Here is a 27,215-nt window from a genome sequence, read left to right as displayed (position 1 = left end):
ATGTATCATGTTATCACAATTATGTAATGAGTCATATAAAATTCCATTTTCTATTAATCTAATATGCCTTGATTCCTCTCCAAGAATAGCTTAGCCCAAATTAAGACCTAACTATAGGCTGATGCTGGGATTCGAGACCACCGCTGCCTAGAGCGGAATGTGTAGGCGACTTAAACACTTATCGGCCACTAACAACTGAGTACTGAGAACCCAGACTGTTCTGGATGTAACTGCAGATATATCAAATCAGAATCCAACTGCTTCTAAGGAGCATATTATAAAAACAGTCATAGGTGCTTCAATCCTGACTCACTATAACAAAAAAATTTATCGAGTTAATGAATAGCGTGGAACAGAAGCCCACATAACCCATTTGAGACCACGAATAGTGATATTATCACTTATTTCTATTACTATAAAAAGCACTATGGCCTTGATATCAGTGACATGCAATAGCCATTGCTTGCCAGCCAAGTAAAGACAAGGATATAGAAGCAAGAGAAAACTGATCAACTTATATGGCTTTCTAAAGGTGGGTAATAGGATAGTATAAGAATTTGAGAATAGATTACAGAAGAGTTTTAAGATTTGAAGGGCATTCAGTGCAGGACAAATAGTAAAGAACAAACATCGAAAACAACTAGGGATCCAACGGTCGTCACTCTGCCCATTAACACATAACGTTAACGTCCCTTGGAGACAGATGTGACTGCCCCTGGATCCCATGGATCTGATATTAACCTCACTTGAGCAAGTGCAAACCGGTACTTCTCGTTGTATGAAAGTCTGCCCACAACAAAACAATCACCACTTTACTAGGTAACACAACATCAGGTAAAGTTATTCTGTTTTCTACTTTCTCATGGACAAATTTGAGTTCCTCGCACAAGTAATCTATAACCTTGTTAGTATTATTAGGTTTGGAAAAAACAAGAGGTGTAACATTTCTGGAGATTATACTCTTGGAAATTTCTCGATCTATAATTAGCTCAAAAGGTGCCCTCCAGACTACTTACATTTATAATGTCCAAGTTGATTATTTTTTCTTTGAAATTTTGTTCTACATTATTTACTCACAAACTGACAGCTCGCGTAGTAACAGCTTGTATACTAACGAGTGAAATTTTTGATTGAATAATTGGTATTAATTTCTTAGGCTGGTCTGTGCTCTCTTTCAAGATATTCATTTCCTGTCTTACGGAATTAAATTTAATATTACATACATTTTCACAAGATTCTAGTTTTTCATTAAGCTCGGGTTCCTTATTATTACTTTTGGCGTCAAATTCTAGTTTCTATGTAAAATTCTGAAACCGCTCATTCTGTCTATAGTTAAATTCAGTTAATAGTTGATTAACGTGAGTATTGAAAGAACTAGTGAGTTCACTTTTTAAATCTAACTTCAGATCTTCTACCTTATTATTTAAAGAGTCGAATTCAGTCTTTAATTTAACTATATTTGCAGCCTGACTGTTCAAGGTTTCACTTTGAGCATTTAATTTTTCACTTAGTGTGGCTGAATCAGACTTCTGGTCATCCAATTTAGCACTTTGGTCATCTAACTGAGTATTTACTGAGTCTAACTTGAGATTTAGTCCATTGGTTAAATTTGCCACTTCTGCCCAGCCATGGCCATGGCTGGTCCTGAAGTTTGTTGCTGTTCTTGATCCATAATTTTATTGATCTGAGACTTAGTAATCATCTAAAAGAAAATTCACCACCAAGTACAGTAACTATAATAACAGTTTATCATTCAACCGTCCCCTCAACTTTTACCAAATAATTATTGGTTTTCACTCACCCGGCATAGAGTGCTAACTGTGTAGGTAAGCAAATGTATAATCAGCGCCGGTGAACAGCACTGGCACAGGCGGCGTCGAATGTCAGTTTCAGCATCGTCGTCAGCGAGCGGACACAGAGTCAATACCGGTGAGCAGCACCTGGTGTAGTCGGCAGCGGTGGCTAGTTACTGTGTCGGCGTCAGCACGATGTGCGTGTGTGAAGACTGCTTACTCTCCACACCCAATGTTCTTATTCGAAAAATTGAGGTCCTCTCTCCAGTTTTCTCTGCTATTACTTTCTCAAGTCTATTACTGTGTTGCACTCGCAACTTTCTTCCATTGGTTTATTGGAGTCAGTATGATTATTGGAAATAGTTCTCGTATCTTGTTAGGCCTGGTTGCTATGGCAACACCTAATGCCGTTTTTTGGACGAGACAGTGTGGTACTGAGGTGCAAGACTCACACGTCTCTCGCAGTTGACTTACATATTGTGTGCAGTCGATTCTTTTCTCTGGGCAATCAGCTGGGTCGATGACCCGAAGCTTCTTCTCCGAAGACTATAGCAGATTACAGGAATTTATTAAGCTACTTTCCTGTTCTTGAAATAATTTACGTACTCATGGAACACTTTCAGTTCATTCTAGGTATATTTTCATCTCTCAACACAAAGCAACATTTACTCTTTTTCACATAAGTAAGTAAACTCTGACAAGCCAAATGGTGGCTCTAGACATCAGACTCGATAAAACACAAGTTCAATATCATAGTAACAATCCAATAATTTATGGATATCACATGCGTTCTGCCTCATCCAGAGCTAAGATGTGAAAAAAAAAAAAAAAAAAATAAATAAAATAAAAGTATCTAGTCTCAAGCGAGTCCAATATATGAATGTGTTTAGAAATCTATATTCAGTTGTTCATTAGTCTTTTTTACAATCACCACAGACACTAAAACATCAAAGAGTACTACATAATTATTCCCTGAGTTTTAATCACGTTTTCGGTGGCACTGGCGGGAAACTCCTATCTTTGTCAGTGACTCACCCTCCTTACAGTCTTCTAATAACAACCTCCGACCTGCACATATAAACAGGTGGATCAGTAGAAACGTTCTCACTCTTGCACACTCGTACCTAAAATATCGAGTGTTCGAGAAGGTTGAAGGCCGAGTGTTACTAGAATTTACACCAAAATTCTTCAGGCACAACAGTATGTACACAGTAGAACAGTTAATAGTGGGAGGGATCATCCATGGTATACAATCATTGCAAGAAAAACTTCTAAAGAAGCAGAGACTGCTGCATAATAGGTTTAAAACAAAGCATAGGGGTAATGACAGACAAAAGCTGAATGAAACACATTTGGCCATCAAGAAAGCAAAGTGCGTAGCCTTCAGTGACTACTTAGCAGGATATTGTCAGATGATCTATCACAAAATCCAAAGAAATTTTGGTTATACGTAAAGGCTGTTAGTGGCACCTAAATTAGCATCCATTCACTCATGGATGAGACAGGAAATGACAGTGAGTGTAGCAGAAGAAAAGCAGAAATGCTTAACTCCATTTTCAAATGTTCCTTTACAAAGAAAAACTCAGGACTGTTGCCCCCAATTTAATTCTCGTTGCACTGAAAAGGTGACAGAAATGGAAATTAATATCAGTGGTGTTGAGAAACAGCAAAAATTGTCAAAATTGATCAAAGCTCCAGGACCCGATGGAATCTCTGTCAGATTCTGTACTGAATTTGCAACTGAATTACCTCCTCTTCTAACTGTATTCTGTTGCAGATACCGCAAACAAAAAAATTGTTCTGTCACAGATACCTCGAACAAAAAATCGTGCCCATTACTTGGAAAAAAGGACAGGTCACACCCATCTTCAAGAAGAATAGTAGAAGGCATCCTCAAAACTACCATTCAGTATCCTTGACTTCAATTTGTTGTAGAACGTATAAGATATTCAGAGCTCAAATATAAAGATTTATCTTGAATAAAATGACCTCCTGCATGCCTACCAACATGGATTTCAAAGGCATCGATCATGTGCAACCCAATTCACAATTTTATCACATGACCAAGGCAGTGAGGTAGATGCAGTATTTATGAATTTCCAAAAAATGTTTGACTCAGTACCAGTTCTTTGCTTATTATCAAAAGGAGGTTCGTATGGAGTATCAAGCAAAATTGTTGACTAGACGGTGTGAATTTTTTGATAGGGTGGATGCAGGAAGTTATCTCGGATGGAGGGTTGTCAAAAGACATAGAAGTAATTTTGGGTGTGTCTTGGGACCCTTGTTCATTTTCATGTTACTGACTACCCAGACAATATTAAAAGTAACATCAAACCTTTCACAAGTGATCCAGTTATGTATAGTGAAGTACTGTCTGAAATAAACTGCATAAATATTCAGTAAGGCATTGATAAGATTGCAAAGTGATCCGAAGATTGACAAATTGCTTTAAATGTCCAAATATTTAAAATTGTGCACTTCACAAAATGAAATAGTAGTAGTATCTGATGGCTATAATATCAGTGAGTCACAACTGGGCTCGGCCAACTCATACAAATAACTAGGTGTAACACTTTGTAGGGATATGAAATTGAATGATCACATAAAGTATCGCTCAACTGAATTTTGTTGTTAAACTAGACTAGAATGGTAGGCATGTTTGTCAGTACACAGAATGAAAACAAACTGATTCTTCGGGGAAAAAACCACTTGATCTTGCCATGGTTACATGTATGGATTGCTGACGGCTTTAGAAAAAAAGTAGGGTAATTATTGGATCATCCGAAGGCAATCGATGGCTGATCCCAAAAAATCAGCCCAAGTAATACATGATGACCTGCAGGTAAAATACAGAATGAAGGTCCATATTTCGACAGTTAAATGTCTCTTAGCAGTTGGAGAACTGAAAGACAGGTGACCTTCTCAGATACCTGTAAAAAGTGTGAAAAATAGGAAGGCCAGACTACAGTTTGCTAACAAGTGTGTGTCCTGGACCACTGAAGAGTGGTCAAAACTTCTGTAGAATGATGAAAGCAAGTTTCATCTCCTCTCCTCAGACAGGATACAATATGTTAAAAAAAAAAAAAAAAACCAGAGGAATAACAGAAAGTAATAAGTACCCACCATGAAGTACGGAGGAGGAGGTGCAATACTGTGGGGCTGTTTTTCAAGAAGTGGTGTAGGACTTCTCGTCAAAATCCATCAGATAATGTATATTCTGAACTATGATGAAATATTAATGTCAATAGACCATGTGACACCTTGGGAAAGACTAAATATGCCTCGTGACTGACAATTCCAGCATCACAATGATCAGAAGCATTCTTGTCACAATGTGAAAATGTTTCTGTAGCAGCACAAGTAAAGGTATTCAAATGTCCAAGGCAAAGTCCAAACTTAAAACCCCGTAGAACATATTTGGGGCAAGATGGAGAGACATGTTTGCCAACAAAACTGGACTAATAATGAGGCTTTCTACAAAGAATTGTGTGAGCAATAGAAGAAGATTCCTCAGGTGCAAGTGGCAAAACTCGTGGATTCTATACCATCCAAGTGTGCTGCAGTAATACACACAAAGCGCTGTGCAACCAACTCTTAAGCTGAGAACATGATGGGTCAAGACTTCATTATTCTTTTGCTTCTGTTTAGTTTTAAGACTATTTAAGTGGTGTTTTATGCAAAGATCAGTATTGTATAAAGGATGTAAGAGAATAAAGTACACATTATAGAGATTTGGTAATTAAGTTCTTTCATTTAAATTTTCTGCCAAAGAATTTGTTTTCCTGGAAAAAAGCACAGGTCATTCCCGTTTTCAAGAAAGGCCATAGGACAGATTCACACAATTACAGTCCTAATCATTGACTAAGGAAGATGTTTTATGCTCAAGACGATAACACTATCCCTCCTCTCAAGCATCAGGTGAACATTCAAATGGCAGATATTGAGATAACCGATCATAAAACTATAAAGCAGCTACAATCGCATAGTAGTGGAAAGGCGTCAGGACCAGATGAGATACTGATAAGAGTCTATAAAGATTATGCAAAGAAACTTGCTCCCCTTCTAGCAGTAGTTTATCATAGATCGCTTGAGCAACGAAAGGTACCTAATGACTGGAAAAAAGCACAGGTCATTCCCGTTTTCAAGAAAGGCCATAGGACAGATTCACACAATTACAGTCCTAATCATTGACTAAGGAAGATGTTTTATGCTCAAGAATTATGACATACTTGGAAAATGAACATATCTATAAAAATCAATATGCATTCTGAAAACAGAGATCCTGCAAAACTCAGCTCGCTCTGTTCCTCCATGAGATCCACAGCACAGTGGGCAACGGTGCTCAGGTTGATGCTGTGTTCCTTGATAAGGCATTTGACAATGTCCCGCATTGCTGTTTAATGAAAAAAATATGAGCTTACAGAGTATTGTAGCAGACATGTGATTGGATTCAAGACTTTCTTGCAGACAGAACTCAACACGTTGTTCTTAACGGAACTACATTGACAGATGTAAAGGTAATATCCAGAGTACCACAGGGAAGTGTGATTGAACGGTTGTTGTTTATAATATATATAAATGATCTAATAGAAAGCCCTGGATGCTCTTTAAGGATTCACAGATGATGCAGTTGTTTATACCAAACTAGCAACGCCAGAAGATGGTAAGAATTTGCAGAACGACATCCAGAGAAGTGATGGATGGTGCAGACACTGACAGTTGACCCAGAATGTAAATAAATGTAACATATTACGGATACATAGGAAAAGTGTGCAACTACACTATTGATGACAAACAGTTGGAGTCAGCATCTGCCACAAAATATCCAGACATAACTATCCACACCAACCTTAAGTGGAATTACCATATAAAGCAGATAGTGGGAAAAGCAGGCACCAGACTCAGATTCATCGGAAGAATCTTAAGGAAATGTAACTCATCCACGAAAGAAGAGGCTTATAAGGTGCTTGTTCACCCTATTCTTGAGTATTGTTCATCTATCTGGGATCCCTATCAGGTGGACTGATAGAGGAGACAGAGAAGATCGAAAAAAGAGTGACACATTTCGTCACTGGATCATTTAGCTGGCGGGAGAGCGTTACGGAGATGCTAAACAAACTCCATTGGCAAACATTACAAGAGAAGTGTTGCACATCACAGAGAGGTTTACTTTTGAAGTTTCAGGACAGCACTTTTCAGGAGGAGTGAGACAACATATTACTTCCCCCAACATACATCTCGCGTATTGACCACAAGGAGAAAATTTGAGAAATTAGAGCCAATACAGAGGCTTACCGACAGTCATTCTTCCCACACACTATTCGTGAGTGGAACAGGGTTGGAGGAATCAGATAGTGGTAACAATAGTACCATCCATTACACACCATGAGGTAGCTTGCAGAGTATGATGTGGATGTAGATTTCATTATCTCTACAAAATACTTTTCACCAATAATTCATGCCCAGTCATGGGTAAAGCAGCTGGCAGACTTCATGAAAGAAATGTAATCATTCTACAAAGTAAATTGCTTGCCTATCACTTGTACAACACATCCTAGAATATTTCTCAAGTGTGTAGATCCTGTGCCAAATTGAACTAACAGGAGATATTGAATGTGTACAGAGAATTGCAATATGAATGATCAAAGATTTTTTTGACCCATGGGAGAGGATCAGAAAGATAGTGAAGAAAAATTGAGCTGGCATATTTCTGAAGATGATGGAAACTATCCCAAGAAAGCCTACTTACAAAGTTTCAAGAACAGCTAGTAAATAAGGACTATAAGAATATACTACAACCCCCTATGTGCCACTCCTGTAGGAACTGCGAGGACAAAATGAGATTAATTATGCACAGCAGAATTTAAACAATCGTTCTTCCCATGCTCCATATGTGAATGGGATGGCCCAAAAAATCTAATAAATGGTACAATGTAATGTGCCCCCTGTCATGCACTTCACTGTGGTTTGCAGAGTGTTGATGTACAGAGGAACAAAAAAAAATTGACATACCTGTAGCCTAATTTGTGTAGCAAGCATTTAATGATGAAATCCCTCCTTCAAATGACATAATTTCCTTGATTAATTGAACTAGTGACTTTAATGTCAGGCACTGTTTATATCGCATACAGAAATTATGTATTAGTCTGCTGACAGCCTGTTTATCAAAATTACTGAAATAAAAAAAATTTTTATTCTGTGTATTGTGTGATTAGAAATACCAGTCGCTGCTGCAGTCCTCTGTAGTACACTTGTTAATTGGACTTTGACTCTCTCATTTGTCTCTTCTGACATAAATGTTATGATACTGCACAAAATCTCCCATCCATGATATGAAAAACTTTCTTCTATCTGCAGCGTACGGAGAATCCGATGCCATAGTGTGTAGATCAGAGATATCAACACGAATGTTCGAAGTACATTGGTCAGCAAACCATTGACATTTAGGTAGCCAGTACTAGCAGGTGAAGTGCACAACTGAGCTGATGACGCACTTCTAAGGCAGTCACTCTTTTACAACAGGAATGGACTCACCCAGTAGCCACAAAGAGAATGCATTTCTTTGCAGGAGCCATATTATTGTGTGCAACATCTACACAAGAATTTTGCAAGTTGCTCTAAAGCATTCTGGAGTGTAGTTACAAACTGGTGCAAAAGAAATGAAGATGAAGTATTTGAATGTTTACTGGTGACAATATGTTTATGCTAGTATCTTACAGGAGAAGCTGAAGTCTGCTACACATAACACACCCATTTAGATGCAGGCACAGATACAAGGAGGGGGAAAGGGGGGGGTGATGGCACCCTCACAGGCCACCCACAGAATAGGTTATTAATAGTGCTTATATTTTTACATATATCAATTTCCAAGTGTCTCTGATAACATTCAGAAAATAAAGTAGCACAAAAACTAAGTGTCTCAAATTATTAATACAGGATGTTAGTCAATTTTTTGCACAAGGACCAGCCTGACTGCAGAGAATATTGTAACCAGATAGAGACCATTGACAGGCTGCTGGTATTTGACAGGCTGCTGGTATGTGCTGCGAATAACAAACCCAACACTGTTCTTGTGTCCACAGATACACCCAGTAAAACAGGAAGAGACTGAAGAAAGAAAGGAGGAAAGTGTCCAGTAAGGGGAAAAAAAGGGAGGAGGGGGGACCTACAGAAAGACTGAATTTCTCAAACAGAAATGTAAAGGACACAAGCAGGATTTCCTCACTTTCACTCTCGCATAACCGTAGTCTACAAATGTGTATTCACAATCACACTGCTAAGTGAAATCACGATAATGGTGATTGTACACATCAGTGATATTATGTAGATTAGACTGTTGTTGAAGAATGTGAATGTTTGTTGCTTTTGTAGTGTTTAGAGTAAATGAGTGACAAGAACTTCTCAAGTTTTCAGAATATTACTTTTGAAATGATATATTTTTATGAACTGTAATTTCTTGAAAGTTATACCAAAGCAGTACACTGAACACAAATAATAATAATAATAAATATTTTGGTCACGTAAAAAGGTAGTAAAATGTTTTAGCCATTTCAAATCATGTGGAAGGATATAGTGTTAGTGAGGCAGTGCTTTGCAGAATCACATAAATTACATATCTAGATGTAACATTTCAAAGCGGTATGAAATGCAATGTGCACATAAGGTCACTTGTAAGAAAGGCGAATAGTTGACTTCAGTTTATTGGGAGAACTTCTAAGAAAGTATGTGTCAGTTATAAAGGAGACCATGCATAGAATATGATTGCAACCAATTCTTGAATATTGCAAGAGGTTGGGATCCCCAGCAGGTTGGATTAAAGGAAGACACCAAAACAATACAGAGGATTGTTGTTAGGTTTGTTACTGATAGGTTTATCAATACATGGTATTATGGAGATGCTTTAATAACTCAGGTGGGAATCACTGGAGGGAAGATGACATGCCTTTTGCCAAACATGATAAAGAAAGTTTAGGGAACAAGCATTTGCGACACATTTGGAATGATTCTACTGCCATCAATGATACATCTCATCTAACAACAACAAAGCAAGACAAATCATGTGTCATGCAGCATATGGACAGTAATTTTTCCATCACTTCAGTTGTGAGTGGAACAGGAAAGGGAATGACTAGCGGTGTTACAAGATTCCTTCTACCATGTACCATATGGAGGCTTGTGGAATTTTTATATAAATTTAAATCTAGATCATTAGAAAACTCAAAAATAAGAAAATTGTATTTATACATATCAGGCATGTAACATAATAATTTCCAAGGAATTGAAAAATTCATTTTTTCGGATCATAACAGATATACCAAATGTGAAAAACTATCAGTTTAATAAGTCACGGTTGCAAAATACTAACACGAATTTTTTACAGACAAATAGAAAAACTGGTAGTTAAGTTGACCTGACCTCAGGGAAGATCAGTTTGGATTCTGTACAAATGTTGGAACTCACAAGCCAATGCTGACCCTATGACTTACCTTAAAAGATAGGTTAAAGAAAGGCAAAACTACATTTCTAGCATTCGTAGACTTAGAGGAAGCTTTTGACAATGTTGGCTGGAATACTCTCTTTCAGATTCTGGAGGTGGTAGGGGTAAAATACAAGGAACAAAAGGCTATTTACAATTTGTACAGAAACCAGATGGCAGTTATAAGAGCTGAGGGACATGAAAGTGAAGCAGTGGTTGGGAAGGGAGTGAGGCAAGGTTGTAGCCTCTCCCTGATGCTATTCAATCTGTATATTGAGCAAGCAGTAAAGGAAACAAAAGAAAAATTTGGAGTAGGAATTAAAATCCATGGAGAAGAAATAAAAAATTTGTGGTTTGCCAGTGACATTGTAATTCTAAAAACTTTAAGGTTTGCCAATGACATTGTAATTCTATCAGACAGACCTGGAAGAGCAGCTGAACATAATGAACAGTGTCTTGAAAGGAGAATAGAAGGGTATAAGAAAAACATTAACAAAAGCAAAATGAGGATAATGGAATGTAGTCGAATTAAATCAGGTGATGTTGAGGGTATTAGATTAGGAAATGAGACACTTAAAGTTTTAAATGAGGTTTGTTATTTGGGGAGCAAAATAACTGATTATGGTTGGAGCAGGAAGGATATAAAATGTAGACTGGCTATGGGAAGGAAAGCGTTTCAGACAAAGAGAAATTTCTTAACATCAAGTATAGATTTAAGTGTTGGGAAGTCTTTTCTGGAAGTATTTGTATGAAGTGTAGTCATGTATAGAAGTGAAACATGGATGATAAACAGTTCAGACAAGAAGAGAATAGAAGCTTTCGAAATGTGGTGCTACAGAAGAATGCTCAAGATTAGGTGGATATATCACTTAACTAATGAGGAAGTACTGAATAGAACTGGGGAGAAGAGGAATTTGTGGCACAACTTGACAAGAAGAAGGGATCAGTTGGTAGGACACATTGTAAGGCATGAAGGTGTCACCAATTTAGTACTGGAGGGATGTGTGGAGGGGAAAAATAATAGAGGGAGACCAAAAGATGAATACACTAAGCAGATTCAGAAGGATGTAAATTGCAGTAGTTATTTGGAGGTGGAGAGGCTTACACAGGGTAGAGTAGCATGGAGAGCTGCATCAAACCAGTCTCTGGACTGAAGACAACAACAACAACAACAGATATACTTGAAAACTCCTGCTAAATAGAGTGGTGGCCAAGTGTTGTGAAGCCAGTGTTATGATAACAGTCAACATTCATTTATATAGGTTAAAGTTGCCCTCTTAGAGTATCTTGTGCATAAAAATGCACAGCTTTGTACATAGTGAGCTGTCAAATTTAAAATTTCACATAATGTTGTTATAGGAATGGTAAGCATGAAATTATTTGCCAAGAGAGGCGTCTTCATAATCATAAATCAAGTTTGCAATCCACTGTGTGTGTGTGTGTGTGTGTGTGTGTGTGTGTGTGTGTGTGTGTGTGTGTGTGTGTATGTGTGTGTGCGCGCGCACACGTGCCATGCAGCAAAATGACTTTCACACAATGTACTTGGTGTGGACAATTTCCTTACTTTTCTTTCTCCTCTAATGAATACTGTCTGATGCAGTGTGAATGCTTACCACAATAGGAAGAAAATAAGTGCGCCCTTGATGAAGAGAAGGAGAGAGTAAGTTTTCAGCAATAACTGCATGACACTTTTAGATGGTTTTTCATCTTCACATTCCCCTACAAAAGATATACTTTTTTTAGCTGCTGTTGGAAGGGGGGGGGGGGGGGGTCGTGTCTGCAGTAAACATGAACCATTTGTTTTAGTTAAAAGTTTGTGGGCACATATACTGATCACTTTAAAATTTATTTAATTTATAGTAACAATATATAAATTTCACTTCCCAAAGTATAAAAAATATTGCAAGAAGTATGATCTGAAACTATGTGCCGTGGAAGTTGACAGTGACCTAAATACCTTGTACAATATGGTTACCTCCCAGATAGCAGGGGCCTCTTCTCCTTAGGTATATCTGCAATTGATCAAAATCAATAATACTTCAACATCTTGGAAATCATAAAATTATAGGTCTGAGGTGTAAAAATGAAATTTCCTATCTTCATAAATGCACTCAATTTCATCAAGTCTAAATCATTCCTGCATCCTATATCTGACTCTGATTTTGCACAGTTAATTAGTTAGTTACGTGTTCCATACATAAAATTCACAAAACATGTTATGATGTGAAATGTGTCAACAGAACAAATTTAAAAGACATATAGACAACTTACAATTAAAACAAAATTACAAAATATTTATATGGCTACATGCTCACCATTGAGAGATTTTTTATGATTTGATCACCAATTAAGAAGTCCCCTGGGACAAATAAGAAGCTGTCAGGAAGAAACATATTTATCTACATTTGAAAACACTTCTTCTATCTGTCACACACAGTTTATTTCCATTGGGAGATTGCCAAAGAGTGCTGCAGCTGCATACTTCACTTCTCTCTGTGCCAAAGTTAGATTCATTAGGCCATTTTTCTGTATATTGCTATACTTGTGATTATCACTGTTACTCTCAAACTCAGATGGATTGTTGCTAACATATTTCATGAATGAATCAATATACTGTGAGGCTATGGTTAGCTTTCCCAGCTGCTTAAAGAGATACCTGCAAGATGTATGTATGTGAACTCTGCACATAATTCTAATTTCTTTCTTCTCTGCAGGGGATACTTTTCATCCAAGAAGGATTTGCCCCAGTACATTATCTCATAAGACATCAATGAATGAAAATATGTAAAATACGCTAACTTACTAACTTCTATATCCCCAAAGTTGGCAATTATTCTTATGTCAAAAGTAACCAAACCTAAATGTTTCAGCAAGTCTGCTATACAATTTCTTCAGTTTAAGTTTTCATCAATAGGCACACCTAAGAACTTATGATTTGCTATCTGCTTTATTATTTCCTGTTGGTATGCAAGAATAATAAGGGGTCAGATATTTTTGACAACACCAAACTGGATGAACTGTGTCTTTTCAAAGTTTAAAGTTAATCTATCTGTGCAAAACCAATCAGTAACCATTATAGATGTGATTAAAAGTATTACATATTATAGGTTCATAACTTTTTAGTGTCTTTTGGATATATAAACCACCCCATATGAACTTTTACTTTTTAGTCACGATGATCTTATTTCAGATTGGGATCGGTCTTTTACAATGTTCACCATTCTCTTAACAGAAGCAGGGTCATCTTCTATGGCTTCTTTCCTTGTCTCTCTCTCTCTGTTAACAGTATTCATAATGATGTTATTACTATCTCATCTCTCAGTTTCAGGCAAGATGGGCATGTTCTCAGTTTTTTTTTTTTTTTACAACTTCTCTTAGCATGTTACAGTGCTGTTTGTAATAATAAAGTATTTGTGAGTCATTACTTGTTATTTCTGTTTTGTACAAGTCCTTTTTTACATTGTGAAAAGACACTGACATCTGTAGTGATCCAAGGTTTCTTTAATGTCTTGTCATTATTACATTTAATCATCTTTTTAGGAAAATTACTTTCAAAAACGGATATAAACTGATTAAGAAATGTATTAAAATTAGAGTTAACATTTCGCTCATAGTAAATTTCACATCAGTCAACATTTTAAATCTTAGTTATTTTGTCATTAATCAGCCTCTTAGAGTTTTCAAATTGAACACGGGATTAACTGTACATTGTGATCTGGCAGCCCATTTACCACTGGGCAGGCTTGTGTCTCTTTAAATTCTGGTTGTTGAATGAGTACATTACTTGTACTACCATCTTGAGCAACTGAGGTGGGGAAGTTTATAACTGATACCAAATTATAAGTGGCTAAAAGTACCTCTAAATCACTTGCCTTGTCAGATTCTACAAGGAATTTACATTAAAATCACGACAAACCAATAATCCCTTCATTCTGCATGACAGAGACCAGCAAAATTTTTCATGAAAATTCCCCACAGTGGAAAAATTTATACTATAATAATTACAAATATTACATTTCCCACCAGCAACTCACAAGCACATTTTTATATATCCTGATCTATACATAATTTACTTGTTTCTACCTTTTTGTATTCATATTTCATTTTTGTGAATGTGACAATTCCTTCATCCAGACTGGTTTACATATTATGCTTACATAAAGATTTTTTTTATCTCTGTGGTTATATAGTGTTCAATCAGACAAATGACATCAGTTTCCTTGTAGCCAGTAAGATCTTGCAGACAAATTAACAACTTCTTTATTTTTACACCCTGCTAGTATTCTGATGACACAAAGTTAATTTCATTTCTTTGTTCATTATTATAAAGTGGACTTGGAGTCTCTGTCAATTTCATTTCCTTCAATGTAGTCTGTCTGCATTTGTCCTAAAGTCAATGTCTCACCTGACCCCATTAAACACAGAAACTTGCCTTTGTGTGTTGGTGGCCCCTCTTATGTTTTGTGCTAACAAATCTGCTAACTTGTCCTAACCTCTGACAAGTGTAGCAGCATTTTCCTATAGCAGCTAACAGAATAGCACTATCTTGCAGCTGAACTATTCATCTTCTATTCTTTTTTTCCACCTTATCTGTAAGTTCCTTACCATTATCTGCTGCACCTTAGCTTACTCTACATGTAGTAGCAAGCAAAATGTATTGATAAACTGAATTTCAAATTTGTTCTCAGAATTTTCCCCTGAATGCCCTTTGCTTGAAACCTTTTCCTTTCCCCTTGCCTCTGCATAGTTCAGTTTTTGCAATTTCTAACCCTGCCTGAAGGGCACAAATCTTCCCCTCCTGTTTCTTGATTTTCTGGTATTTCTGGCCTAACCTACAATTCCACGGAAGAGTAACACTGATTACCCCATTCTCTTTCCCCTCTGCAATCACCTCAGTGAAACCGTAACTTACAATTTTCGCAAAACGCCCCGTTTAGCTAATATGCAGCAACGTCTGCACAACACATAGATGATTGATCTCAAGGCTAAATACAATGAACAAATGAAAAAGAAAATTATGTTAGACATTTTGTATGAGTATCATGTGTAAATGTACATCTAAAATTACAACTGTAGATGCAATATGAAAAATACATTTTTATACCAATTTACCTTATTTCACATGACACTAACATAATTACTCTTGTATGATGGAAACCTGTTATAACCTTTAATCACAATAATTGCGTGGATTTTCACACTCTCTCTTAGAAACAATAGCTGATCACATGATTACAACTCAGTCTCTCGTATTCGACTGCCGTGCCGTGACATGCGGCCGGTACCATTCGTAGCTAGGTGGCGCTCCCGCGCTCATCTGATTTGCGGAGCGCCTCTATCGCCGTTTGTGCGTACTGTCGTGGCGGCACTGTTAAATGTCGTGGCACTATCACAACACTTTTCCCCCCTTGAAAAAAATAAACACTCACTTCCTTGGAGACATGGACAGCGCAGAGACATCCATGGCCTCTTGTGAGGCCCCGAGGAGATCCCGCGCAGAGACACGGGAGTATGGTCGAAAATGTCCAGGACGGAAGCTCGTGCGAGGAACGTGCCTCCTGGATGAGATGATGGGTGAAAACTCCGGAGCAGCATCCATAGGTGTCATTGACCTGGGAGTGTGCTCCAGCGAGATGGGTCCCGGAGAAGGCGGCGTCGCGACTGGGGCCGGTTCCGGAGTACTTGGAAGCGGCAGCGACGGCGGCTGCATCAACACGGACGGTAGATCGGCAGCAGCGACAGGACTGGCGTCTCGAGCTGGTGGAGGCGAAGGATGGGGCGGTGGCACAGGCGTGGCCACCACTCGTGGGCGCATCTGGTCGTAATGGCGAACAACCGTGCCGTCGCTCGTACGGATTTCACAAAGCCGGCGGCCACGAAGAGCCTTGACCACCCCTGGAATCCATTTAGGGCGAGATCCATACCCTCGTGCCCACACGTCGGCGCCCACCGAGTATTTTCCCGCACTAGGGGACACAGTACAAGGCCTGACAGGGTGAAGCAGGTGCAGTAGAGTGCGCGGTTGGCGGCCATGCAAGAGTTCAGCAGGGCTGCGATCACCCAGAGGCGTGAAGCGATAAGAACTCAGAAATTGCAGCAGGGCGTCATCTGTGGAAAAATCACTAAGGAATTTTTTCATCTGGCATTTGAAAGTGCGGACAAGGCGCTCGACCTCCCCATTCGATTGCGGATGGAAGGGAGGTGCGGTAACATGATGAATCCCTTGTCCAGTACAAAAATCACGGAAGGCCTGCGAAGAGAACTGAGGGCCATTGTCCGTGACGATCGTGGATGGAAGACCTTCTAGCGCAAAGATTTTGGACAAAGCCAGCGTCGTCGCCGCAGTGGTGGGCGACGGACATCTAACAACAAATGGAAACTTCGAGAAGGCGTCAATCAACAGTAGCCAATAAGTACCGAGGAAGGGGCCAGCAAAGTCGGCGTGCACCCGTTCCCATGGCTGAGCTGGATCAGGCCACGGAGAGGGCATTGTACGAGGTGCCGCCAGTTGTTGAGCACACTGGCCACATGCAGCAACCATATGGGCGATGTCCGAATCAATGCCGGGCCAATAAACGTGCCTGCGGGCCAGGGACTTAGTCCGAGAAATACCCCAATGGCCTCCGTGCAACAGTTTGAGAACATCTTTGCGAAGAGAGGCTGGCACCACGACCCGTGGAGATGCGCCATCCGTGGCCAGAAGAACAACACCATCACGAACAGACAGACGAAGGCGCAAGGCATGGTAGTTGCGAAGGGGATCCGATGCCCGGCCCCCGGTCCTGTCCGGCCAACCTCGTTGAACAAAACCGATCACCCGACGCAGGACCGGGTCCCGCGCAGTAGCTGACGCGACCTGCGAACCTGTAAGTGGAAAGCCCTCGACTGCACGACGTTCTTCCTCATCAATGTGGAAACAGAGGAGTTCATCGCGATCGAAAACAGGGTCGGGGCCCATCGGCAATCGCGACAATGCATCCGCGTTTGCGTGCTGGGCCGTGGGGCGATAGTGAATCTCATAATGAAAACGAGACAGGTATAAGGCCCAACGTTGCAGGCGGTGAGCTGCCTTATCCGGAAGTGATGCCGAGGGGCTGAACAGAGAGACCAGCGGTTTGTGGTCGGTGATGAGGTGAAACTTAGAACCATACAAAAAAACGCTGAACTTTTTTAGAGCATAAATGATAGCGAGCGCCTCCTTTTCGATTTGAGAGTAACGCCGTTGCGCCTCGTTGAGGGTCTTGGAAGCATAGGCAATGGGTCGTTCCGACCCATCCTCATACCGATGGGCGAGAACAGCCCCTAGGCCATACTGTGACGCGTCAGTCGCCAGAACCAAGTGCTGACCCGGACGGAATGTGGCAAGACAAGGCGCCGACTGCAAATAAGCCTTCAGGCGGACAAAAGCCTGCTCACACCCGTCGGACCAACAGAAGGGGACGTTTTTGCGTAACAGCTGATGCAGAGGATAAGCTACCGCTGCTGCGGATGGAATGAATTTGTGATAATAAGCAATCTTGCCTAGAAACGCCTGAAGTTCTTTGACCGTAGACGGCCGGGGTAGAGCGTTAATGGCCGCAACGTGCTCACGGAGAGGGCGTATGCCCTCACGGGACAACTGGAAACCAAGATACTCAATGGAGTGTTGGAAGAACTGTGACTTGTCCAGATTGCACCTCAACCCAGCCGAATGCAAAACTCGAAACAGTGAACGTAAATTACGAAGGTGCTCCGCAGTGGAGGCTCCCGTGACAACAATGTCATCCAGATAGTTTATGCAGCCGGGAACAGAAGCCGTGAGCTGTTCCAAAAACCGCTGAAAAATGGCCGGTGCGCTAGCGACGCCAAATGGTAATCGCTGGTACTGATACAACCCACAAGGAGTGTTGATAACGAGAAATTCCTTGGAAGGAGCGTCCAACGGCAACTGATGGTACGCCTCCGATAAGTCAAGTTTGGAAAAGAACTGGCCCCCAGCGAGCTTGGTAAACAACTCCTCAGGACGAGGAAGAGGATAAGTGTCAATGACGCTCTGAGCGTTGACAGTGGCTTTAAAGTCACCACACAATCGCAGACTCCCGTTTGGTTTAGAAACCACCACGATCGGCGATGCCCATTCGCTGGAGGTAACCGGAAGGAGAATCCCTGAAGCTGTTAACCTGTCTAACTCAGCCTTGACAGGTGCACGCAACGCCACTGGAATAGGGCGTGCCCGGAAAAACTTAGGGCGAGCCGTAGGTTTAAGAGTAATGTGGGCTGCAAAATCCTTGGCACAACCCAGACCAGCAGAGAACACGGACGAAAATTCACAACACAATCCATCAAGCTGTTGATACGGAATGTCCTCAGATATGAGGTGCACATCATCATCAGTGGAGAACCCAAACAACTGGAAAGCATCATAACCGAACAGGTTTTCAGTGCCCGCATGATCCACCACATAAAACGTGAGGGGCCGAACAACAGACTTGTAGGCAGTGGAAGCATCAAACTGGCCCATGATAGGAATTTTCTGCTGATTATAAGTCCTCAGATTGCGCGTAACTGGAGACAAAGGAGGGGAGCCCAACGCCAAATACGTGCGAGAATTAATGAGAGTTACTGCAGAGCCAGTGTCCACTTGCATGCGGATGTCTTTATTCAGAACACGAACAGTAACAAACAACTTATTTGTTTGAGAAAGCACACAGTGAACATCCATGTCCGACGCCTCGTCCTCGTCGACAGGAACTTTATGGGACTGACACACAGAAGCAATGTGGCCTTTTTTCCTACATGAATTACACGTGGCCCAACGTTTTGGACACGCTGCCCTGTCGTGCTGTACGAAACAACGGGGGCAAGAAGGAAGCGCGGAACGCACCGGCTTCTGTGGTTGCTGGTTTCGCTGCGAGCGTTGCGGCCCAACGCGACGTTGTTTACCGCTATCTCAGTTAGCCCCTCTGCGGGAACCAGCCTCCCTGTCCTTCCAAGAAATGTGTGACTTATTGTCTGCCTATTATCGAACAAACACCCACGTCGTTGCCGCCGCCACATCTTCGTTCTCCTGTGCAACAGGCAAATTGTCCTTGTCGAGAGTTGACTGTACAGCGCCTACATCACACCACGCGTCTATTTGCGCGCCAGCAGCGTGAGACACTTCAAAGGATTGAGCGATGCTTAGAACTTCCGACAACGACGGGTTTGGCAGTTGTAGGGCACGTTGCCGAACTTCTTTATCAGGAGCAAGCCGTAGAATAGCATCCCTAACCATTGAATCCGCATAAGACTCGTGATGAGTGTCCGTGACAAACTGACATTTCCTACTCAGGCCATGTAGTTCCGCCGCCCAAGCCCGGTAAGATTGATGGGGCTGTTTACGACACCGGTAGAACGCCACGCGGGCGGCAACGACGTGGGTGTTTGTTCGATAATAGGCAGACAATAAGTCACACATTTCTTGGAAGGACAGGGAGGCTGGTTCCCGCAGAGGGGCTAACTGAGATAGCAGCTGATAGACCCGAGGGGAAATCCAAGATAGAAATAACGACTTACACATAGGAGCGTCGACAACGCCGAAAGCCAAGTGTTGCCGCAAACGCTTCTCATAATTCTCCCAGTCTTCAGCGGCCTCGTCGTAAGGAGGGAATGGAGGCGGAGAAGAGGAAGACAGACGATGAGTAAGCGACGTCGACAACGCCTGAATCGCTGCCGTCAGCTGTGTTTGTTGTTCAATGAGCGCTTGCATAAGCTGTTCCATGTTTGCCCCGTCACGAACACGCAAATCCACAACGCGGTGAAAATATCCCGACCTCGTCGCCAAAAAGTGTTATAACCTTTAATCACAATAATTGCGTGGATTTTCACACTCTCTCTTAGAAACAATAGCTGATCACATGATTACAACTCAGTCTCTCGTATTCGACTGCCGTGCCGTGACATGCGGCCGGTACCATTCGTAGCTAGGTGGCGCTCCCGCGCTCATCTGATTTGCGGAGCGCCTCTATCGCCGTTTGTGCGTACTGTCGTGGCGGCACTGTTAAATGTCGTGGCACTATCACAACAAAACCTATTGACCCCAACCCTTTCAGAGGAGTTATTTTAGAGTGCCTGTGGCTAGTAATACCAAAGCTAGCTGAAATCAATAGGTTGCAGGATCTGGCCTCTCCTTGTTATTGATAAAATAGTGTTAAAGAATTTTAGTGTTATGACTCTGGTAAAAACTATGAATCACCGAATTTCTTACGTATCCAATGCTTCCTTTGTGACTGATGATTCAGTCATTTACCTGAAAATTGAAAAGTAGCTAGCACTAGTAGTAGGAAAAAGTTTTCAGACCTCTGCAGTGTTCCCAACATGTACCAACTATTTGCTGTCTAGCTTAATTTTATGTATTTTCATAGGAGTATGTGAGTAACCATATAAAGTGGACACTTTCTAAAAACCGGTATTACACTATGTTTGGATGTAACAGGTTGTGAAAAGCACATGTTTTCAGATCCAACTTATCTGCTTTTCTTCTTTTGTAAATATGGAACACATGACCACTCGTTTGCTTTTCATGGTGTGTAAAACTTGTAATAACATGGAAAAATACTTATACAAGTTCTTTTTCATGAACTGTAATTTGATTACATGTTGGCAAGAATATTTGTGTAAAAAATGTTGATGAAATATAATTGCTATCGAAGTGACCAGACAATGTCAGCAGTAGATTATGCATGAGATATTACTCATTATGTCCTTTTTTGTAAATACATCAACCTTCAGGCAACAAGCAAAAACAAAATTGGGTTCAACAGTTGTGGTAAACAAAGTAGGCGTGCAACTAGACATTTTCTATTAAAATATGCCATTAGAGGTATTGTTTCTTTAATCCGTATCTTTCCTTTCTTCTGTGTGCATCCACTTTCAACCCTACATGTTTCATCGCCCCTAACATATTCACTTGATTAGGCATACACTTCCCTCAATCCCCTGATATGTTCCTTTTTTTGTGGCATATGCCTCACGCAGAATTCTTACTTATTATCATAACTGACAAATGTTCTCTCAGCTGTTTCCTCCGATCATTGTGTTATATTGTATGCCTTCCAGGCATTCTCGCAATTGTTTAAAATACTATCTAACCAATGTATTGACCAAATATTTGGTGGTATGCAATAGTAGACCTGAGAATGGACAACGATTTCTTTTTTCATGAGACTGCAGCAACAGTTAACTGATAATTAGGGTTTCAACGTGATGTTTTGAAGTGAAGTGGTACAACTAAGTTTCATTTTCATGCCTTGGGTATACAAATCTTTATCTTGGTCAGCCTGTACTTACTCAAAAAAAGTAAAAATTGTTGCAAGATTTCACTTGGGATGCATCAAGCAATTGTTTGAAAGATTCCATTATGGTGCCGTTTAGAAAGTTGGAAGAAAATCACTATCACAAAACATCCCAACAAGACTCAAATAATAGTAGTGTGCGTAAAACTTAAGGATGATGAAAGTAACTTTCACATGATGTGTCACTCCCAAGTAACATAGCTTGATTAAACTTGTATCATACGTAGAAAGGTAACTGAAAGAAATATGGCGTGAGATGAACATAAATGACACCTTTATTCAAAGAGAATTATTACACTTAAGTCACCACATTTTATGATGGTCCTCTGGACATTACGAAAGGTAGGACATTTTTCCTTATAGATTGTGTGATGCATCCTCTGCAGCTTGCTCGCATGCTGGCCATAAGGTTGATAAGGGAGGTCATATGGCAGGTTGTTCCATTCCTCCACCAGCATTGTTGATAACTGCTGGATGATCAGTGGTGCATGTGTGTGTACATGATACAATTGTCTCCCCAGTGCAGCTGACTTGCACTTGATGGAATTTAAGTCTGGTGAATGGGCAGACCAGGCCATTTCCTGAATATCCTCTCATTTCAAGAGCTCCTCCACCTGCACTGGTCAATGCTGTAATGCTTTGTCACATAAAAATGAAGTCAGGGCAGAATGCACCCCTGAAAAGATGCAGTTGGGGAAATAATACAGTGTCACAGTAACTTTGACCAGTGAGTGTACTGTGTACAAAGATTTCGAGATCAGTAGTTCCATGCAACATAATGCCCCCCACCCTACCATAACATACGCTTCACCAAAATGATAGCGTACAACAAGGTTTCTTTCTGGGTTCATTGTGTGTTCCCACCTCTTGCCGTATAAGGTTATATCCAGCACGGTCAAACCTAATATGATCATTCTGATGGTACCTCTTTTTGATTACCTGCATTAATCACTTTGCTTTCTCTTCACAACCATTCAGCTCTTTTGGCTTCCTAACTTTCCTATTGCCTCTTGAGATAGAAATCTGTGCTTCTGAAACCTCACATTTTAGTGTGCAATCTTGCTTATTGCTGTCATTAATAGATCGTGCTCTCATGAAGCTTCATCATTTGCATATGTTGCTGTAATATTGATATGTTTGTATTTGAAAATAGACTGACAGTGTAAATGTTCTTGGTGCATAATGGAGAATTGTGAGATATGATTATGACAAGGATATGTTGTTACCATAAAGCAGAGCTGAATTTGCAGAAAGGGAAAGGCAGTCAAATAAGTAAGCTTTCGGCCAAAAAGGCCCTCATCAGAATCAGACACCATAGAGATACACATATACACTCCTCATGCAAACACAACTCGCATGCGCGCGCATCTACACACACACACACACACACACACACACACGCGTGCGCGTTTGTGTGTGTGTTTGTACATTGTCTGGCTATTTTGGCCAAAAGCTTACTTCTTTGACAGTTTTTTATTGTGCCTGTCTCCGACTCGGCACCTCCCTATATGGTGAATAACGATCTATCATTTTCATAATATTGTCAGCATTCCATCCTGGATTTCCCATTGTTAGAAATGTGAGATATGTATACAGGTGGCAATGTAGTATTGCAAATTTGCTTATAGAGAACACAAATGGAGTTATATGCTTTTTTGTAGCTTGTAAAGGTGCTCTATGGAACTTCAAGTTTTGTAAAGTTCTATGCTGCTTTCATTCTTAAGGCACTAAAATGATGCTATGGAATTAGTTTCTACAATGTATACCAATTCCATAATGCTAATTGTAGTTCTGTTTGTTGTTATGCTCTTGATAAATTATGACCCTGCAAGTACAGTTTAAGTTTACAATAGCATTGTCTCAAATAACTCTGCCTGTTGTCACATTTGTTCAGATGAAGCTATCTGACATTCATTTTCTAATTACTTTGGGGTATCATTAATTGTTAGATTGAGTAGTCTGAATTCTGTGCATACATACGGGAAGTTGGATACTAATCTACACTTTTTTCCTACTGTTATGCTTATGATATTTTACTGCGAAGTTTCTGGTGTAAATCAGAACTGTTACATATTTCATAAATCATAATAATAGTCCAGTCATTCGTTCTTCATTCCATTCATTATTGAATTATAAAATATCCACAAAAAAAAATTACAGCCATCACATTGATGTTCACAAAAACATATTGTAAGTACTTTTTTGTTATTTTCTGTGACTAGGAACGACCACTGACAAACTCTGATGTAATATCATCTGTAGAGAGCACACCTGGACGTTGGACAGGCATTGGTATTTCACTTCCTGGTACGCCTATCAGTCACCTGAGTCACAGATCCAGTGGCGACAGCTACAGTTCCAGCAGCTCAACAAGGCAACTTCTGAATGGTGGTAACCATTGTAGCAGAGAAAAACAAGACTCTTAGTTCATAAGTCTCTGTGTTAATGAACATTCCAACTTTTATGTTGTGTTTTAATAGGGAGGTCATCAAGTGTAATATATTTCATGGAGTTACCCGAGGGAATATTTGGGTGGGCACTGCATTACACGTACAATTCTTGAGTAACTCTTCCAAGAACACACTAACATTTGCTTCTGGTCAAATTTTCTGTTACACTTGTAATTTTTCCCCTTCCTTTGTATTAATGGGAATGAACATCGTGCCCATAGTTCTCTGTTGAGTAATTTGTTTCCATAAATAACATATTTCAGCTGCTTTAGTACTGGTTGAGGCTTCTAAACTAATTACCACACATTTAAAGATTGAGTAGCAATGAAGTTAAAGCAAGGATATGTCAGTGATTCCATTCAGTGCAAAAGTAATGGTATGGGCTATGATTAATAAAAAATTCAGAATAATGCCAGTCAAAGATAGTCCAAACTATTATCACAATGTAATCTGTATAAAGTAAGTGAATATGGTTTTTCTCTTCTTTTCCCATGACAGGGACCCATGTTTTTATCACGTTTTGGTATAGTAAACATTCATCTCTGCAGTAGTAAAATTTGTCAAAGATGATGTGTAATAGGATTGTTAATATTTGAACCCTATAGTTTCCAAGTTTGTGACTAGCATACTGGCAGTAATTTTCACAGCCATTGTGTACAGGAGTTTAACATGTAATTGTAATTGCTCTAGCATCAGGACTATTTATAAAAATTTACTGAAATTTTCGGAATTATTAACAGTTAATCTTTATTGTGTTTAAAACAGACATGAACACTCAAAACAGACTTTGAATCTGGTGTCTTTAATGCTACCTTTGGACCAGAGTCCTACCTCTCGGTATCATCTTATGAGTTTCAAACTGTTCTGTTATGAGAGACAGCCTGAAATTAATTTACAAAGATCTTAACTGTGTCAGCACAGAAATCCCTACACTTACAAGAGGAGGCCATGATGTTGGGATCACAGATTTACTTGAAACTTTGTGAGCCTTTAGTAGACCATTAAAATAACATAATGTGCAAATAGTAAGGTGCACTATGGCAATTTTGAAAAAAACTCACAAAAGAAGTTTTATGCGTCTATTATGTTGCTTATGTACCTGTGCGTGGTCAACTGATTAGCGCTCAAGCAGCTTAAGACGAACTTATATTAGGCAAAAAATGTATTTTTTTCATCATTGGTCATATATTTAGTTTACAGGACGTTTGAGAGATAATATAATGAAAGATCACTTGTGTTTGTATGTATGCAGTTTCAATTTATGTTTTCCATGTCTATGACAAATATCATCCAGCATCGTGTGATGTCGCAAGCACTTCAATTGCATCATTATTTATTGAGGTTTGACTTGGGATTTCCAACCCTGTCTCTCATCCTCGAAAATTTAATTACAAATAGTAAATAACATGTGAAATTCACTACAACTTTATAAAATTGCATGTGGGTTTTTCTCATTATATTACCTCTCAAATATCATGTAAATTAAATAATGTAATAAGTGGTGAAAAAATATAGATTAGCAAGTAAATGCTACAGAGATTTGAACTGCCGCCTCTTCCTCAACTCACTTCCCACTTGCGAACACTAATTGCTTGACCACAGTGACATTTTATGACTGGCACCTTCGCACCGATACATCACTTATGTAATAGACACGTAAAATTTCTCTTGTTATTTTCGCAGAATTTCCAGAGTAGTGCACCTAATTACTTGCACAGTTTTAATATCCCCGTAAAGGTGTAAAAAGTTTGAACTAAATCTGAGATTCCAGTGTCATGGCCTTCCCTTGTTAGTTAAAGTAAACAGATGGCAGAGCACTATTGTTTTATCTGTGTGATTGCAACTGGAGAGTGTATAGTTAGGTCACTGCCATCCTTCCTGCCTTGAAGGATAAGTTAATAATGATAAAACTGGTAGCAATTTTTGAAAGATTCAGAAATGTACATTCCAATTGCCTTATTAGAAATAAGTGTGGGAATAAATGCTGTGCTATGTAGTCACAGGGAATGATGGGCTGTCCACATTTGTATGTGCGTGCCTGTATCTTCGAATGATAATATAGTCTCAGTGATCACTTAATCAAAATTCATTTAGATTGAAGAGAAAATGTGATTTTGGAAAACACTTATCATTACTCTTGTAATGTTAAGTTACTGCATGTAAACTTAATTTTACTTTACATATCGAGGTGTTCTGATTTCATAGACAAACACATTCCACAAATGTATTCCAGCTAACTTCTCTCATGCTTATATTTAAGTCCATATTGGATATAAATCTCCATAATACAGTATTAGTTTATACATCCAGAGGTTAAGTGCAAGTAATCCTTATATATCATTTTTCATTTTAGTGTATGTGTACATACAGAATTTACAAACTAAAAAACCTGTATGCTGTAAAAGAAAGGAAAAGAAACCAAACAATGCCACTGACAAATTAAATAAATGAAGTTTTATTTTGAGTGTATAATTGACTTGAATGGCATTCTTCTCCACAAGATACTTTCTCAATACCCTTTTTGGCATTGTATCAAAGATTCTGAACTTTGTAGATAATTGTTGTGTAAATTGAAGATTAATACTGTTATAATAAAGCACAGTTATGGAACACACATAACTGAATAAAATGAATAGTTTTTGTCTTATTCAACTAATATTTTCCTGTAGTAGATAATTACGTTTTCTCCAACCTCATGTCGTACGTATTATAAGACAGTATCATGACAAATGTTCCAGTGTTTAATTAATACAGTTCAAACCTAATGAGTTGATAATGGATTAGATTTCAGTTTTGCTGAATGACTACAAACAATATGGAGCTCCTAATAAATCTATAAGAATGCTGCCAGTATATCTGACACAGGGTGTCCAGGTGTCTCTCTCTCTCTCTCTGTGTGTGAGTGTATGTGTTGCCTTCTCCTTCATCTTAAGGCCAGTTCGCTATAAAATGTTTAGCAGCTCTCAAGATCTTTATTTACTTTTTACGCCAGAATTTCAACAAGTACCCCACTCATCAGTCATAGAACATATTCAAATTCTGTCAATGTGTGGGTCGACATTGCAGCATCAACAGTTCTGATAGTTGCATTGACTGACTTGTGCAGGAAGGGTAGCAATATCAAGACTGGTGTACACACAAGCCTTGACTCAACTCCACAAAAAGAAGTATAATGGCATGACAT

The 27,215-nt window shown here is 39.6% G+C and overlaps 1 protein-coding gene across 5 annotated transcripts in view; it reads left to right on the top strand.

The window, feature by feature from the left end:
• The window catches only part of LOC126344887 (probable E3 ubiquitin-protein ligase MGRN1), a 156,767-nt gene extending 130,103 nt beyond the window's left edge, over positions 1 to 26,664 (top strand). For 2 of the 5 annotated variants that reach the window (XM_050002057.1, XM_050002058.1), the window contains exon 13: positions 23,804 to 26,664. In XM_050002057.1, coding sequence (XP_049858014.1) covers positions 23,804 to 24,007 — 204 coding nt within the window. In that variant the 3' untranslated portion in view covers positions 24,008 to 26,664. The remainder of the gene's footprint in view (positions 1 to 23,803) is intronic. The other 3 variants (XR_007565162.1, XM_050002060.1, XM_050002059.1) reach the window with 3 other exon arrangements.
• The last annotated feature ends 551 nt before the right edge of the window (positions 26,665 to 27,215 follow it).

The sequence above is a fragment of the Schistocerca gregaria genome, chromosome 1 (assembly GCF_023897955.1).
Source record: "Schistocerca gregaria isolate iqSchGreg1 chromosome 1, iqSchGreg1.2, whole genome shotgun sequence".
Lineage (NCBI taxonomy): Eukaryota > Metazoa > Arthropoda > Insecta > Orthoptera > Acrididae > Schistocerca > Schistocerca gregaria.
Note: the sequence above shows the minus strand (reverse complement) of the source record. Positions and strands in the feature narration are given on the sequence as shown.